Source organism: Onychostoma macrolepis, chromosome 05, assembly GCF_012432095.1.
Source record: "Onychostoma macrolepis isolate SWU-2019 chromosome 05, ASM1243209v1, whole genome shotgun sequence".
Lineage (NCBI taxonomy): Eukaryota > Metazoa > Chordata > Actinopteri > Cypriniformes > Cyprinidae > Onychostoma > Onychostoma macrolepis.
Genome location: NC_081159.1, coordinates 503,854 through 522,637, shown reverse-complemented (window position 1 = coordinate 522,637; position 18,784 = coordinate 503,854). Strand labels below are relative to the sequence as shown.

General features: G+C 38.2%; 1 protein-coding gene across 2 annotated transcripts; it reads right to left on the bottom strand.

Annotated features, from left to right (window-relative positions):
• Nucleotides 1–536: 536 nt before the first annotated feature.
• Nucleotides 537–18,703, bottom strand: tbx5a (T-box transcription factor 5a). 2 transcript variants are annotated; one of them, XM_058775253.1, is made up of 9 exons: nucleotides 18,239–18,702; nucleotides 17,317–17,496; nucleotides 16,503–16,597; nucleotides 14,765–14,884; nucleotides 13,531–13,678; nucleotides 10,681–10,833; nucleotides 7,133–7,224; nucleotides 5,689–5,918; nucleotides 537–3,828 (listed from the first exon to the last, which is right to left on the bottom strand). In XM_058775253.1, the coding sequence occupies exons 2-9, from the start codon at nucleotides 17,458–17,460 to the stop codon at nucleotides 3,248–3,250; spliced, it is 1,563 nt and encodes a 520-aa protein (XP_058631236.1). In that variant the 5' UTR covers nucleotides 17,461–17,496; nucleotides 18,239–18,702; the 3' UTR covers nucleotides 537–3,247. The 2 variants fall into 2 exon arrangements, with proteins under 2 accessions (XP_058631236.1, XP_058631237.1); XM_058775254.1 differs by lacking the exon at nucleotides 10,681–10,833 and having other exon boundaries at nucleotides 18,239–18,703.
• Between the last annotated feature and the right edge of the window lie 81 nt (nucleotides 18,704–18,784).

Below are 18,784 nucleotides of genomic sequence, written 5' to 3'. Positions count from 1 at the left end.
TTTTAAGTTCTGATGCCCTTCTAAATCAGCCGATTTCTTTATGTCAGTCTATCACTAATACATTGGCATTTTTTCTCCTGTTCTTTCTAACTCTTAATTCTCTTCGCTAGGATTATTAAAGTCTACAAAGGCTCATCACATAATGAATGGCTATAACCCTCACCACTTAAACCCTGACGGCTAGTCCAGTGAACCTGCCTTTGAAAAACATAGCCTGTCTTACAACATTTTTCAGAAAGCTACGGTATAATCCATCTTGAGTCACACATGCATGTTTGGCTGATCGGAAGATGCGTGGGGGGGCACGCTCATAAATCAGCCGTTAAGCAGTAGGGACGAGGCGGGGAGGCTACAGGGTTAATGAATTTCTCCGGCTGTTTGGGGGTTGCTCAGGGTCCCGGCGAGGGATAAGACTGGATGCGTAGGAGCAGGTTGTCCAGAGAGGCCCCATCAGTCAGATCAAAGGTGTCTGCAGGGAAGGTCACCGGTTTCAGCCAAAGACCTGTCCTGAACCAGAGAGACGCGAGCGACTGGAAAACACCAATAAACAGTTGCAAGAGCTGAGATTCTGTACGTTATTCACCTACAGACTTCATATGCGCAATCAGTGTGTGGAATTCTACTTTAAAACAATGTCCCATTTGTTAACAGATGCATTAGCCAACATGAACTAACAATGAGCAATACATTTTTTAAAGCATTTATTGGTTGCTGGCAATATTAGTTAGTAAAATATAACTTCTTCATTTGTTCATGTTAGTTCACAGTACATTAGTGTTAATTTGTAAATAGTGTTGTATTTCATGTAAATTTAGTTGTGCATGTTGAAATTAACATTGACTGATATTAATAAATCTGTAGAAGTATTGTTCATTGTTAGCTCATGTTAATTAATGTGGTTAACTTATGTTAACTAATAAAACCATATTGCAAAGGGTTACCAAAAATCTAGTGACTGATTTGTGTGAAATCAATGTTTTACTTCTAGATTGTGCTTCGAAGTTTCAACAGATATATTTTCTACTTCGAGGCAGCCTAATCCTACTGTTTTATCAAATAAAAACAAGCTCACGTTTGTCTTTTTGCCCTGAATGTTTCAGATGAACAGTTTTTCATCAACTTTTTCAGTTTTTCTCATTTACCGGTTCAGCGATCCACTGACTGCCACTAGAGGTCAATGGTTAACTCCATTTTGGCTCAGAATGGACTGTTTTCTCAAGGGTGACATGTTGAAGATTTAGAGAGAGGCCTCAGCGCAGGGGATGTAATTGTTGGTTAAACCCCCTTTAATCCAACGGATTTTCTACACAACTGCTAATTTGTCATGACCATCATTAATATCTGATACAAAACACAAGACATTCCTCAACCAAACGGATTCCAAAACGATGCACTCAAATAGGCTTCAGCAGTAAAAAAGATGGACGTGCTTTAACTCTTTTGATTACACTGTAATGTTTGTTTTCATATAATATAGTTAGGGTTTTTTAATTGTCAGTTATTAAAATGGCCTACTGTCACTTTAGCAATCTTCAGCTCCATCGGGTCTGAGAAGTCATTCCTCAAATCCATCGAGGTTATTCATGGAGGTAAGCATTAATAGGCTTATGATACAGCATTATAGATTTATGCCACAGTCTGTAGAATTGCATTAAATAAACTCAGACTTCAAGGAAGGATCTTTTACATTTATTCTGTTTTCTATGTACATTTTGTTGTATGTACAGCCAAGTAATTCATATTTGTATGATTTGACAGTTATTCATAAGCGTTCAAAATTATAAACCAGACTGGTTACATTTTTACTTTTTTTTCTTCTTTTTTTTTTAAGTAAAAAGAAAGTTTGACTACCAAACTCAAAGTACTGAAAAAAGTCAACCTAGCAAATGGCCTTTAAGAAAAGGAACAAGGTTTATAATACAAGAAAAATAAATACTATTAACAGGAAAATCTGCTGACTACAAGTGTCCAAAAATAAAGATCTCCATACCAAAGTTTGTTGCATTATTGTATCTCAGATGTTGTAGAACAACTCTAAAGCATTTTTGACTTATTAACTCTGTGAATAGTGCTCTGAGAATCTCTTCAGTGTCTGAAGACGTTACTCTTGTGTGTACTAAAAGAGACTCTGAGGCCAGTATGTCCATGATAACTAGCTTATAAGTACTATTAAACTATCAATCTGTTGTACTTTAAGTTTGTCTTGTGTGCTGTGCCACAATTTCCATTTTGTAAAAAGTGCTCATGTATCCAATTAATTTTTACTGACTTTTTGTATCATGGACTTGCTGGTAGTTCAGAGAAAAATGATTTGTGAAAATGTGATTTAAGTGGAAGAAAACTTGTAATATATCCCTGAACAAAATCTGCACCACCAAAGTGTTAGACTTGAACTAAAATCAGCACTTAAACAGATCTGCTGTGATTAGAGAGACAAATTGTGCTCACTGACCAGATTCCCATTAGTCTACAGGTTAACAGAAACCATCAAGCACAAGATCCCAAAGACTTGTTCTGTAACATACTGCCTCAAAGTACAATGTCAAAAACAACTCAAATAATGAAATGAAAAAATTAGGGCTGCAAAACGATTAATCACCATTAATCACATTCAAAATAAATGTTTGTTTACATACTATATGTGTGTGTACTTTGTATGTTTATTATGTATATATAAATACACACCTATATGTATATATTTGAACAATTATTTGTATGTATATATACTTATATATAATTTATATTATATATAAATATTTGATACAAACATATTTTTCCTTAATATATACATGTATGTGTGTGTTTATGTGTACATAATAAATTACACACACACATATAGTACGTAAACATAAACTTTTATTTTGGATGCGATTAATCGCGATTAATCGTTTTGCAGCCTTATAAAAAAAAAAGTATAAAACTGGATTAGTTTCCTCAATTACTCTTGTCACCTTTTTCTTTTTTTAATAAAAGTTTTGTCAATAAAACGGTTGGCATCCTTGTGCATTTGTCTTTGCATGGAAGGGGGAAAGTTCTTAGTCCCTGATATACAGTCAGCGTCATGCAAATGTAAGTCTCGTGTTACTGTCCTGCTCAAACACTGAGACATTCATTGCTGCCTCAGCCAGCTGAACTGACCTCTTAATGACACAAGTCGCCTACGCCGCAAACTCTCACAAGTTATAAATACGCAGGAAAGCGCCTCTCCTCCATGTTGGGGCCTCATACGCTGCTCGAGAGAATCCAGTTAGCTGCCCTCATTCCAGTCAGGCATAATGCTTACGCTGTGCACAGCGTGGTATTGGTGCGGAGACAGGGTGCGAGGTATACTGTGAGTGTACAAGTATTCGTTGCCTTGCAGCCCGGCGGTCGGCGACTGGATTCCCGCACTTGGACTGCATTGGCGGCCCAGCGACTGATGGGCCATGGACCCCTGGTACATGGCATGGGTGTCGCCTAGCTGCGGTGAGGCATGGCCTGCGCTCAATCTGGACACGAGGGGTCCTGAGGTGAAGTGAGCTGAGAAGTGCTGGTAGGGCAGTCGCTCCATCTGCTGCATGGTGGTCACCGAGCAGCCGGCGTAAGGTGAGACCCCCGCCCAGGTGTTGCAGCTGATGTCTTCCAGGCTCGGCACGGGCTCGGTGGACTGCGACGCACTGGCGTACATGCAGGCCTGCCGCTGACCAGACTCGGCCCTGTAGGGGGTGCCGCTGAGACCCAAAGACTGAGAGTAGCTCACGGGCCGATAGTAGTGATCGTCCTCGCTGGATGAGCTTTCCACGTAGGTCTTCTTGTATGAGTGCTCTCCTGCGTGACAGTCGTCCTCAACTGCACATGGACAAAATGGGATGGAAATTAGGGTTGTGCCGATAGTATCATTTATCGATGATAGTCAGAGATATCGCCTGTGGCTGATGCCACTGACTATAGCAAGATGATTATTATTATTATCATTATCATCATCAGGCTAGTACTACTACCTAATTAATATGAGGGCTTATTTGTTCCATTATATTTCTTTTTCCATGTTTTTACAGCGTTGCACGTTATAACCAATCACACACAATTATGTTGAGCTTATGAATGCAATGGCCAATCAGAGACGTTCAGATGAGTCATCTGAGAGTTTTGTTGTTCATTGCACGCTCGCCAACTGAATTCTGTCTTACGAATTCTCTCATCATAAACAATGAAGTGCAAATGTAAGTATAAAAGATTTATTCATCATTCATCAGTGTAGATAGCTTCACTGATTATAACGGGAGTGTTTTTTAAAAGTCCGTGATGATGTTCTTTGGTAATGTAAATGATCTTTGGTTGTTTAATGTAGCTGCTTTGTGAATAACTGAGGAAATTAAGTGATTAAGTGACTGAAGTGACATGACATGTGGCCAATTATGGTGACCCATACTCGGAATTTGTGCTCTGCATCCAATCCATCCAAAGTGCACACACACCGTGAACACACACCCGGAGCAGTGGAAATGTAAGCCTTATGATTAGTAACTTACAATGTTTCTATTGAATTGTTATGTTAAATACAAATTCAGTCATATTAAAACATTAGGCTGATTTTAGCCTTACGCTGGAGTTGGTTCACTTTCCGGCAATGAAACTTAGTAAATAAATAATTCAGTAAATTAGGAGGATAATATAGTATATCGGCGATCTCACTGGCTGACGACATGACAATTGAGCTATCAACCAACACTAATGGAAATGAATTCAGCAGTGGTTTCCCAACCATATTCCAGGAGCCCCAGCATTTCACACGTTGCTCACTCACTTCAGGAGTCTCTACTGATGAGCTGATGGCCTGACTCAGGTGTGTTTGATTAAAGGGATAGTTCACCCAAAAATGAAAATTCTGTCATTAATTACTCACCCTTATGTCGTTCCAAACCCGTAAGACCTTCGTTCTTCTTCGGAACACGAATTAAGATATTTTTGACGAAATCCGAGAGCTCTCTGACCCCTGCATGGACAGCAATGCAACTGAAATGTTCCCAGACCGAAAAACGCAGTAAGGACATCGGTAAAACAGTCCATGTGACATTAGTGATTCAACCTTAATTTTACGAAGCTATGAGAATACTTTATGTGTGCAAAGAAAACAAAAATAACGACTTTATTCAACAATTCTTGTCACCGTAGGCGCCATTATCAAGAGTACCACAACGCATGCACATTGCTTTCCTCTGCAACGATCTACATCAGCAGCATCACGAGCACGTTGTTTACGTGCAAAGGTAATCCCGATAATGATGGAGGAGAAGAATTGTTGAATAAAGTCATTATTTTTGTTTTCTTTGCCCACAAAAAGTATTCTCATAGCTTCATAAAATTACAGTTGAGCCACTGATGTCACGTGGACTGTTTTACCGATATCCTTACTACGTTTCTGGGTCTGGGAATATTTCAGTTGCAATGTTGTCTATGGAGGGTCAGAAAGCTCTCGGATTTCATCAAAAATATCTTAATTTGTGTTCTGAAGATATACGAAGGTCTTACGGGTTTGGTACGACATGAGGGTGAGTAATTAATGACAGAATTTTTATTTTTGGGTGAACTCTCCCTTTAAGGAGGCATGCAGGCTCCAGGAACATGGTTGGGAACCACTGATCTTGAAATATCACAACCCTAAAACACTAAAAGCTCAAATTTCAAGAAGTGACCAGATGGACCCACCTTTCCTCTTGATGCAGTGATAGTCTTGGCTGTGTTCGTGGGGCAGAGGATAAGAGCTCGACTGAGGCAGCAGGTCCTGCGATGTGCTCGTGACCCCGTTCTCACAGGAGTACTGAGAGCTCATGCCGCTGGGAGTGGACAGACCTTGGACGTCACCGGCGAACGGACTCTGGCTGGTGCCGACCCGCTGGCGTACGGTACTGCGAGGGACCACCGGATACTCCTTGGTGCTTTGGGAAACAGAAAGGACTTTGTGAGCCATTTCATGGCATGCATTTCCATGTTGTCTTTCAGTCAGGGATCTTGAAACCATTCCATTGGTAACTAACCACATCCACCATCGACGTGCAGCACTGCGTTAGAATAATCTCTTCACCATCTGTCTGCGACGGGAGCTTTTCCATGCCAATTAATCAGCAAAAGTTGTAAGAGGCACTTTGCATTAATTCCTACGCTATTTCTTTTGAACCACTGACCTGGTTTTCCGTTGGTCCGAGTTTAACTAAGACCAGACCTGCTTCGTCTCAGTGTTTGACAGTGGAGGACAGATAGGATATCAGGACCTTTGACTTCTACACAGCGCCACGGAGGAGTTTCTTTTTTCCTCTCTGCATTTTTATGATGCATTATTCTTTGCTTTATAACGAGTAATGGCTTTCTTGCTTGTATGCCACCTCGGACGAAAGCATCTGCTGAATGCATAAAGTCATGTTAATAGCAGGGCAACGGATTCAGTAGGAGAATCGTGCAAGCTTTAGTTGGGTCTTAAAGTCATCAGGTCATTATCTGGAAACTCAATAGAAGGCTCTCACGGGAGACATTAGTCAGTTCTTTCTTTGCTTGTTTGAAAGTAACAACAGACAAAGTTAACTACGGCATGGAAAGAGCATTGCCATTTTTTTCCTAGTGTATCATGAAGTCTGTCATTTTGGAGTGGACAACGCCTGTGTTGGCTGCCGTGGGCCCTCCGACCAGATTTTCTGCTTTGAAAATGTGTTTTTCCACACTCTATACAGCAGTCATCTGGAGAAAATAAGAACACGAGCCATGTGGTCTTTGCTTCCACTGGACCAACTATATCACAACTGCAGACAACTGTTCTGGATCTACACAGAGCGGAAAGAGAGAGATAGATTGCCATGGTCGACAGTTTTCAAGAGGAACACTCGCAAAACAAGTGTCCCCTCAGTCAAGTGACTTGTATATGTGCTGTGCATGGATCAATACTGCCCTGTTTAGTATAGTTTTAATCTGACTGCCCATCTGAAGATGCTGGTCAAGTCTCCTGTCAGTGTGAGCACATATAGAGGTGCTATCTGTAAGACACCTATATAAGGAGGGAGCTCCTAACCTGAGCTGATGGCTACTGTTTGCTGATTGCTATAATTAACTCCACACAAGCACTTTCTCGTGTAAACATCACTCTTTGCAGATCTAGACTCACCTCTGCATTCTTGACATGCGATGCAGCTCCATATCGTCACTTCCACGAAAGCCCTTTGCGAAGGGATTGTTCTCGATCTTCAGTTGGGTGATCTGTAAAACAGCCAACACAACAGTGTTACCTTGCTTGTATACACTGTTTAAATACTGCTGTAGTCTGTTTTTTCATTTGAAACAAACAATGAGATTCTCAACCTGATTTGAACTCCAGACATCTTGTTATTAATGGCATGAGAGCATGCGGTGATATCTTGGAGCCCACAAGACATTGTTTCATTTCTACTCCTAAACGATGCATCTTGGCAGAGTCAAAGAAAATTTAAAAGGTGATTTATAGATGATTGGCTTTTAACTCATTTTTGCTGTTTGCAGTAATGCATTCATGAATTTGCACTGAGCACTGCATTGACTGACTGATTGTCTTGTTAATGAGGGAACCCACTGTAACAATCACTTCAATCCCTTCAGTCTTGTCTTTGAAACCATATCTAATAGAATGTTTTATTGCACAATGTCTATAAAGGAGCATAATGAGCTGCCCTGTGTGTAAATTGACAAATTATCCTAGTGGTTTTCTGTGCTTGGTCAGCAGATGATGAAAAGATGAATCTCGATGTGTACCCAAGCTGTGGTTTGTTTGATGCTGCGCTAATGTAGAAAAACATTTGTCAGTTTGAATAAAAACTGGTGTAGATTTTTGTCTTTACATAAACCTGAACAAAGTTTCTAATAATGCCACACAAGAAGCACAGAAAACAAATGTTAATATTGTCATCTAATATAAATTTCAGGTCAACATAAAATATTTTGCCTTTTGTAAATAGCTTTTATGCATTTAAAAAGACATTCTTTTTTGCCTTAATAATAACCTCTTTAGTTATTTATAATTACTTCTTATCATATTTGTTATCCCATTGATTGTTAAGGGGGTAAAATTATTATCATTATTTATTATATCTGATTTAATAGCTTACAAAATCTCTGAATCTGTTAAAGGGTGTGGAAGACATTTAAAACGGATGTTTTTATAAAAAATAAATAAAAAGGTCTCTAAAATGAAACAGCGCAGAAAAAAAATTATTTTCAAACTTTTGTGTCTAAGGTTAATCCCAAGTGCCACTGCCACATTTACAAAAGCGATTTGGCAAGATGCTAGTATCTGTACTGATAGACAGTAATGAGTTTTGAGGTGAGTTTAGGGATAGAGCTTTAATAAGACTCACTGTCTCTGCGAGGGGTTTATTTTTGGCTGTTGTGGTGTGTTTTCTAACAGGACCTGATCTTTGACACTACTTTGGCTCTCACTTGAGATGAGATCTTGTAAAAAATGGACATGGTGTTGGGACGCACCTTTGAGCTCTCATAAACGCACTGTGCGCTTGGCAGGCTTCACAAAACGGAGTAGTTTTGTATGTGATTATTTGATGTCCTTAATATTTACCCTTTTACCGTGAAAGTGCAAACTGAAATTTTTCAAAATATGTCAGTTTCGTAGTTTCGAAGGTCGACCTGAGAGCTCCACAGTCTTGGCGGCGCTTTGGTAGGTTTTTTACATTTCAAGCTTTATCTCACTGCAGTTACCTTTTCGTCTTTATATTTACTCAGTTTATATCTCTTAGTTTCGTATTTATATTCAATTTATGCATATAAATTGATTTTTTGATTTGTGATCTATGATTTTTTCACTTATTAATTTGATAGTGCAGGTTTACTGCATCTTGAAAAAAGAGCAAGTCCGTGCGTTATAGCATAGGCCTATATATATACAGGCATACACACACACACACACACACACAATATATATGTACATATATATAAAACGTACACACACACACAATTTACGAGAGCATATGGTATTCTACCTCATACATATAGGCCTATATGAGGTAGAATACCATATGCTCTCGTAAATTGTGTCGTGCATTTTTTTAACTAGTAGCCTAAAATGTTGCTCGTGGTGGGATAAAGGTAAACCTACACATGATTATTCCCGTTTGCTGGTTTGTTTAGCTGCAAGCGTAAGGTCCTAAAGGTTATTCAAAATCAATTATTTTTAATGACATGCAGGTGCTCATGCTTTTACCCTTTTTAGGTGCGTACATTGCTTTCTTGAAATTTTTGTAAAGACGTAAACATAACAATTTTTTGTTGCATGTAGGTAAAATAATTGCTGGTTATAATTAAAAGTCATAAGTGGTGAAAATGTACAAAAAACAAGCAGTGTAAATAATTAATAGATATCATCCTGTCCGTTAATTAAACATTTTTGTTTTTGTGTTTAAAGCAAGGGTGAAAAAAACAACAAAGAAAGTATGTAGGCTACTTAAGCTCGGCGATCTCTTTAAAACGCATCGATAGGCCTAAGAGCCGTCAAATAAACCGATCTTTGACCGTCTCGGTGTTTTACTCGAACTGCAATCATTGAATAAATACAGTTAGACAAAAGCGGTTTGAATTAAAGTCTGCTAATTGCATGCAGTTATTTATCACATCAGTGAAATAATTTATTACGCAAATCTGTTATCCAGATGAGTAGTGTCCATCTTTATCATATTCTTATTTGCAAATATGATTTTACGATTAAATGTCGGCTGCTCACATTCAACTTTTGGGCTATTTGACTACAGCGCAAAACGAGTTTATAACTGTATAAATGTTACATTAACAACTGCCTATACAAAAGTGCAACTAGTGTGACAAAAACACAGAAGGCATCTGACAGTCTTTTATAAGCAAATAACGTAATTATTTATTTAAGGGCACACTGTGCATACTGTTTAGGTGTACAGTCATTTATCTCTGTATTTAATTATTTTTACAAACGACTTTTTTCACGGCCATATTACATTCAACCGCGCTTGGCGACCCAATAAAGTCTCGAGGTAGAAATATCACGGTTGGAACTGGACTATTAACCAGTAATCGAATTTTGAATGCATGAATGGAAATATTCTTAGAAACACAACAGCTGACCAAAAAAAATCATGATTAGTGCAACATTTCTTTTTCATAGTGCTTAGTAGCCATATAAACATTTCGGACGTCTTTCATTCTTATTCTTTTCTTCGTAAGTAAAATATGTAATGTAATAGTCTAAAACTGACTCTCTATACACGCAAGACAAGCTTTACTTTCAAGAAAATCACTGAACCTACTTATGATCTGATCCCTTTTCGTGAATTCAGGGAAAGTAAAGTGAATAGATAGACAATTGCTTGTTACATAAATTAATATTCTAAATTCGTATCAAAATAATTACTAGTTACAATGAGCAACAATATTTTTGATAGCTGCACAAATCTTTTTCCCGGCAAATCTGTCAAATCAAGCTGTTGTCGTGGGTTTTAAGAGTAATTGGACTGAATCATTATTTCAACCAGGAATCATAAGTTAAGACGAATTTGTCACTTTCTTGAAGCAGACAATTCTATGCTAATTCTAATTTCGTAGATTCACAAAATCGAATCTATTTTTACGCCATATTTATAATGTCAAAAATGATCTCAACATGATGTTCTCGTCTATATTTTATCCCTTCTAGCTGCTTACCTTATGGTTTTGGTAAGACGTGACTGCAATGAACGCCGTTTCCGGGAACACGTGAGTGCAGAAAGCGGTGTTTTTGGATCCAAATCCGTTATTTTCATCTGCTTTTACGATGTGAATCCTGGGCTGATATTTATGCATGGAATTCAGGATAATCTGGAGAGAAAATAGAGCGCAAACATGACCGACCATGTAAAGCAAACACCTCGTGTTCACGTGCATATGATTTAAATGATCTTTTTCGATTAGCCTATGTATAATAATAATAATATACGGAAAGACATTTTACATAAAATGATGCTACCATGCTTGATTAATGTGACTGCGAAGGAACATCGCTAATAACTTAGGAACTGTTGGTTTAAACATTTTTCTTCTTGCTATCAGCTGTGTTTTTAAACACCTTTTTTCTCCAATAATATCCACACCTCCATGCCGTTTTGAGATCAATAATCAGCGCTATTGCGGTCCGTCTGTTCACACTTAAACTCAGATCCTAATTGTAGTCTCGGACTTCTAGAGACACTTTGCCCGGAAATGTCCCATTTTCCCGTTTTGCATATTTCAATACACTCAAAACTGTTTTGTCCATCTCTAAAGCCTCCTGCCCAGTGCTATATACTGTTCAAACGAGACCTTACATAACAGTCGGAGCAGAGCTGCATCTGTCTACTGAACAGAAGATTTACAGGAGTGCTGAAAAATGTCCATAAGTAGTAGCTGTTTTGCAGTGTGCACTTGTCTTAAGTATGGATTTGAAGAACATTACTAAAAAGACTTTTGTTCAAGTTCTCGTCGGCTCTGTGTGTTGTTCCTGTCCTCTCTGTGTGTATAATGTAGGCTTCTCTAAGTGGATTTTGTCTAAACTTTGCATTCTGGATGAGCATGCCAAGTGTACACACGCATGCATTCCTATTTTCCATTTTCATGTGTTTTCCCCTCACATGCATTTTCCAAACAACTGCAGCGTTTCTCCTTTGATCAGTGACATCGGTCCACTCCCTCCGAGCGGCTCTTGGCTCAACACAACACTGAGACTTGGAAAGCAGGGCTTGCTGTAAACTTTAAACATCGCTCTCAGTGGAGAATATTGCTTTTGCTCAGGATGGACAAGATGATTTATTGTTGAAGGTAAAAAGCTAAACGCATTGCTTTAATATCTGTGATGTCGAAATAAAATAATAATTCACAGTTTTCTGAAGCATCTGGCATAACCCCGCACACTGTATAGGCCTGCCTGGATTAAACAAGAATCGCAACCGCACAGCTTTGGCGAAAAGCAGAGTGTGACATATAAGAATATTTGGAGAACTGTATGGACACGAGAAGAGTTTTTTGTGGGACCACCCACTGGGAGTGCAGCATTTCTCTGTTCTGGGTGCCCTGTTGCCCCATTTCTCCATTTGCCCCCACGCTGTATGATAGTTTTTAATGATAGTGAGCGATCACTAAGGGCCATGAATGTTGGCCCACTCTTTCATGTTGCCGACATCACAGGGACTCCGAAACCCTGCAGATGAACAGCCTTTGTATACCTCTGTCCATCACTCATCACAATCTGTCATTAAATATAAACAGTTTGAAGCACAGTTATCCAAACTCCACCATTCTGACTCAGATATTTCTGTGAGAGGCAAAGAATGCGTATGCCTATTGAACGCTTGATGAATAGTACAATAATGATCAAAGCCAAAGCTTTAGTTTGCTGCCATCTAAAAACATCTTCACCTTGGAAAATTCAAACCGTGTTCTTATGCTCACAAGTTAACTATTGCTTTTACTGTGTGCATGCTCGGTAAGTTATCTGCGAGTTTCTCTCAGACATCTTTATCTCATCACTGGAGTCTAATTAAGACAGAGTTCGGAACTATTGGCTGGTTTTATGCATTTCCTAACAGGTTCCAGCTTATTGCATGTTCAGCCCTGTTTCTTAGACTAGTAATTATAAATAGGTCTGAAATTATTTCAACCACCTGGAACAACAAACCGATAGATTGTTATTTTGGTCGAGAAGCCGTACTTCATTTATAAATCCCAGGGCGCTCTCTCAGCACAAAAGGGGGCACGCCAAGAACCACTGCAACCAATCAAAAATGCATTCTGACCAGAAATTTACAACTCGGCTCACATTCCAGCTGGGCTCCGATTTCATTCTACCAGCTGAGGTTTGGCAAGAAAACAAGCCTGATCAACTTCAACCTTGTAATCAGAACTAAACGGCAAACTGCTTGCAGTCGCAGGTATGTAGATGAGACATCTAAGCACCGTCTGTTCAGATACAGGCTCGTTTTATAATCTCACACCGAAGGTAATCTGGCTTGTCCAGAAATCGGACAAATGTTGAAACTGAGAGACATTTGAACTGAGGCTCGGGCTGGTTTTTCTGAATAGCAAAAACCTCATGTGAATTAGTCTGTGCATTAGTGCATAAGTGGATGCTACACATATTAAAATCATATAAAAATGAAATTTCTTTAAACACACATCAGTTTACAGAGAGTACATTTATAATCTGAATTTAGTGTTTCCACATCTGAGGCTGTCTGCTGGTGCTTCTGTTGTCACAATTATCATTACCGGATTTAAGATGTGTTTTGGTTACTACACTGTTCTGGCGTTTGTCAGCAGCACCTCTTCAGGGGTGGATTTCCTGATCTAGAGCCTCGATACAACACTACCTGATCAGATCTGCATATGTGTGACTCTTTAAAAACTCCAATCCTCTTACTCTGCTGTCATTTTGTGCTTGTTTCAAACAGCTACAATCCAACATGTGATGATTTTGTCAGTAATATATTTGTTTATTCAGTCAAAAAGTTTCAATGCAAATACATGAATGAGTTGTTCACTCACATGTCCGAAGGGATCGAGGTGGTTGTTGGTTAATTTCAACTTCTGGAAAGACACCAGTTGCCGCATCCAATGCGCGCCGGTGGCTGGAGAATCCGGATGGACGTACAGCCTTCCCGGCATCGCAGGTTCTGCTTTCCCCGTCACAGACCTGAGCCCGAGTGCAAAATACAGCATTTTAAAGACAATTCAGTCATTATTTAAACATACATTTGCTTCATTTTAAATGCACATTGATTTCCCTCAACACTGCAGTCTTTTATACTTGAATTATTTTGGATTACTTTTAAATTACTTAGTTTTATTTCCTGTGATCACTGATACTGTTGCTCTCTGCTGTATTGACTAGAAAAGTCACCCAACCAGGTTTAAGACTGAGTTTATTTTTCCATGCATGAATTATTACAAGGATAATTTCATTAAAACCCAAAGATAATGTTTTGCTCCCTCAACATGTTTCTTTTATTGCAATCGAAATGCGATCCAGCCTGCTACCTCCCATTTATCATGCATCAATGCCTTGTGCATTGTACATAATGTCTTTCAAAGACCGGTTTATTTGGTTAATGGCTAAGATGATGGTTGATCAAGAGGGCCATTAGTTCCAGAGCTTGCACTGAACGGGTAATTATCAGGGATATTGGCTTGTGGACATCCTCCCTCTATAACCTCAACAATTTAAAACCACTGACCCTGAAAAAGGAGTATAAAACCAATTCAGTGTTTTCTGTGCAGCAGATGGAACTGTATGCAAAGCAATGTGAAGGCTATATTTTCTCATCCTTTAATGTATACATTTTGAAGTTGAAATTGTTTGAACTGAATGCATACTATAAACTAATTTGTGTGACTATTAAGGAATATTTTAATGATCTTTACATAGTATGTGTCCCTCAGCACTGAAACTAAATGACAAGGAATAAGTCTAATTTAAATATGAATATGAGTGGCACCAGCTTGATAATTTGCTAGGTCTTTTAAAGAATATTTGAGAAAGTTGTCTTTAGTACTAGAAGGTGGCTGAGAAGATGGACAAGGAAAGAGAGAGAGAGAGAAAAAAAGAGTCAAAACTATATTGATAACTTAAAACGTTTGCTTTAAACGACTTTGAAAGTTTCCCAGAAGCCACGTACTTCAGTGAGAATAAAAATGAATTTCAGAAATATAATTAACCAAATAAATAATAAACTGCATCCGTAACTTTAACTCTTAATAAAACAATTGTTGACTCACGGACCATTTGTTATCGGCGAATTTATAGCGGTGGTCGTCCGCTGGCACGACATCCATCAGCAGAATGTATTTGGTTTTTGGGTTCAACCCGGTGACCTTCACTTTGAAGCTTGGGAACATCCGCCTGTGGATAAAAATGGGAAAATATTACAGCATGGATTGCGCACAAAATGTGTTGAAACTTTTAATAAAATTGTGATGGCATAACAGCAATAACAACAATAACAATTAAGTCTTTTTTTTTTCAACTAATGTATTCATTTCAAACCTATAATAGCCTAAATCAATATCGTTTTAAACGGCATATAATATTTATTTTGACGTGCTCATGGAGAAAAAGACACCACAACTTCAGTTATGTTGAACTGGGCCGTAAGATCGAGTAGCTAGCACCTTCCATGAATGCTAAAAATATCAATTCAGATGCATTGTACCTTACATAGGCCTATGAGGCACATACTATAACCCAAACAAAAACAATTGTATATTGAGTGAATAAAGTGTGCATAAATGTGAGTAGACGATAAAAGTGATTTTGCATTCACTTGGTCAGCTAAGCAGTGTTTCATATTTGAATGTGTTCACTTTAAGAAATGCACGTATTTAAATGCACAAATAAAAGAGCAGTGTCCTCTTTAAGGTTGTTGCCATTTTGTCAAGAGTTAAAAGACAAGAACTTCAAGACAATTTGCTATCGTGCATACAGGCTCACTGAGACAGTTATAACGTTAAACATTAACAAATTTCCAGCGACGATCTCGGTATTTATCGATCTTTTCATTCTCTCACACTAATCATAATATTAAACAACAGCAAAGTTGCAGTAAGGAATTCATGCACACTGATTTATTTATTTTTTTACCCTGCATCTGATTTCTGAGAGGCCCTCTGCTGTTTTTAAAGAAGCAGAAATTGCAGAAATACTAACTTCAATGTTCAATATGTATTTTAAAACACTTCTCTGCTAATAGAGAAGAATAACTGCCGCAGCTCTGGCCTAAACCACCACAGTATTGTTTTAACCAGTAGCTTAAAAACAATTAGTAACCTTAAAACAGATTAACACACACCGCTCATTCTACATTTCATACTCAATGTTATTAGTATGCGATGATAATATTTTTAAACAAGTGCTCTTAAAGTTTTAAAGTGAGATCTAAGTTCGGTGTATGTCTGTAACAGTATTGGAAAAATCTGTATCAAGAATCCAAATTATGCATATTTTTTAGCCCTGTAACAATTCGCATAGAAACTAGATCATGCAGCCAAACCAATGCTTGTTGATTTACTGGAATTAGCCTACTGCTAACACTGCAAAACCAAACTCAATTTTTTAAAACACATTCTTAATAAAAATAAATAATACAAAGTATAAATAAAATAGCCTAAGTATATAATAAATAATACAAAGATAAAGAAATCACTAACACAGTTGTGTAGAAACCTAAATTTTGTCAATCTATAGCCCCAAGCAAACCACAGTGTGCCGTTAAAGATCAAAATGGAGAAATTATAAGACGATCTAACTTTTCATGTACATTGCAGTGGGGAGAATATATAAATTACTAGGTTCATATATAATGATTAGTGTACAATTAGTATTATATTATATATTTATAATAATAGGCTAATTAGTACTATATTTTGATTATATGCAAAATTCGTAATTTTGCATTTTTATTTTTATCTCGGTTATCCGAAAACTACAGATGCATTGCATTTTCAAAACATTTGTGTCTTACCTCCCGGCTTTGGTGATGATCATTTCAGTTCCCACTTCATGAAACTTTGTCCACAACTCTCGCTCGTGCAAGTAAACTTTTATCCCTTCCATTCCCTTTTAAAAAGACAGACATTGAGAATGAACGTAACGAATGCAGAATGCACTGCATCTTTTCAAACGTTAATAACGGCGGTGCCGCGACTCAAAATCACATCAAGATGCATATGGAGGAGAGAAAAACGGCTGTTCAGCTTTAACAATAAGTTATAGCTACAAATCATGCTGGCCTTGAGTAAATCACTGCAAACGCAGAATTATTATTTTTTTAATAAACAGCAAGATTAAGTAAGTAGAATTATGCTACACACACGCATGTTAATTGCACTTAATTTGGTATCTCGAGTAAACAAACTCATAACACAATTGGATTGCTTTCCGTTAGAACGAATAATTGTCGAATTACCATGGAATGACGTAGAGAGAGAACAATTTTTCAGAAATAGTTGCTATCAACTTTTCCCACATGTATCCTAAGTTCATCCACTGCATTAGGCCTACTTGTAGTTGCAAAAAGTTGTTGTTACATATTCGTATTTATGCATCTCATGCCATCAATCCACATTTGTGCCTCTGTAAGTTTTTGTAAGTTTTGCTTTTTACAGTTTAAAACAAAATTACTATTTAATTTGTATTTAATTTTTTTACAAATAAGAGCATCCCCAACAGGAGGTTTTAGAGGTTTTGTAAGATTTGGCTCATTTCACACACACACACACACACACACACACACACACACACACAGACAGCAGAATGGTTAAGACAGTAGTTGTTACCTGTTGAATGTAGGTTGTCTGTGATGACGGGGATTTGCTAACGGCTCCATTCTGCTTGTCTGATTTACCATCGCTTTGTAAATCTTTTGAACTGGTGTCACTGGGAGAGTTTTGGAGCCGAAAGGTGTCTTCACTGTCCGCCATGTCAGAGGGGCCTGTGAACTACTGCGACCGCGAGGCCTGAATGACAGAAGAAGAAAAAATTAAATCACTTTTTTCTTTTAAACAAGCATCTCTGTTGTTCAGTTCCCTTCAGACTATCTTGCACCACTTTAATAAGTTCATGCCATTAATTACAATGACAAATTCTTATCCTTAACTCTAACCCTTTTATGATAACTTTGAACAACAAACGAAATAAACTTCGAAAAAACATACAATATTAATCAAAACCTCTACAAAAATGTCCGCTGATTTCGAAACATTCTTCATTAAGTGGTCCCGCAAAAACAGTGAGGTGCAGTATTTTAAATTTTGAAAATGTCTGCTCACATAAATGATCCGGGGCAAGGCAACTTTCTTTGAAGACAAACACATGCATTACATATGCACATTAATAAATAATGCATGATATGCATTAACACATAGCTATTTAAATTCTCATTCTTTTCCTTCACGCGTCTATGAATTCAAATCCGGTAAAGAGTTACATTCCAAGTCAGGGATAAAATCATCGCACGGGCCTCTATTAGAACTTTCTTTGGATGTCAGAAGAACTCAACCACGTAATCCAAGCTCAACTGTTTTGATAAAAAAAATTCCGCAATGTTACTACAATTGCAACTACAATAGACCACTCGATGTCTCAGATAGTTTACACATCTGTATGCTGATGGTTTATGCTGTAGAGAATCAAAAGCGTGTCTGCAGCGATGGCCTATAGTGCAACAACTCTAAATGAATCAGACTCGAAGAAACTGACCTTAAATTCCGATGCAAGTGAGAGTTGTACAAATCCCCGAAACGGTACAAAACGCTCGTATCAGTTCCAAACACTGTCGGTTCGATAGCGAACTTCCCTTTGAATGTCAAATATATTCCAAGCGTGCAGCTCACGAGATTCTGCTCTGTGAACCCATGGATTTCCTCTATGTCCTCGATGAGGCAAGAATCTTCATCCAGCAAGCGTCCATGTGAGTATATCGATTAAAAACGCGACTCTTTCTTCATGCGGTAGCGTTGGATGTGCACTAATTGCAGTTCAGCCTTATTGTTCCCTTTACTAGTAGGTTCTGTCTAGTATTCCTCGAGAAAAGAAGCACGGTCACCTCCTCCCTCGCTCTCTTCTGTTTCTCTAATGGTCAAACCCCATGCGTTACGCTGGAAAACGGAAGCGCTGGGACGAACCACGTAGGTAGTCTATGGGTCGGCTGCTATGTGGACACAATATCGGTCCACCCACTGTATAACTGCCCCCCACATCACCCCACCCTTCAGAAGCTCTGTATTCTTGAATGAGACATTTTAA

Coding starts and splice junctions, on each gene's coding strand:
- tbx5a (XM_058775253.1), bottom strand. CDS start 17,460: ATGGCGGACAGTGAAGACACCTTTCGGCTCCAAAACTCTCCCAGTGAC. Junction 16,598..17,316: donor AGACAACCTACATTCAACAG/GTAACAACTACT, acceptor TCTTTTTAAAAG/GGAATGGAAGGGATAAAAGT. Junction 3,829..5,688: donor TCACTGCATCAAGAGGAAAG/GTGGGTCCATCT, acceptor GTCCATGTGCAG/TTGAGGACGACTGTCACGCA.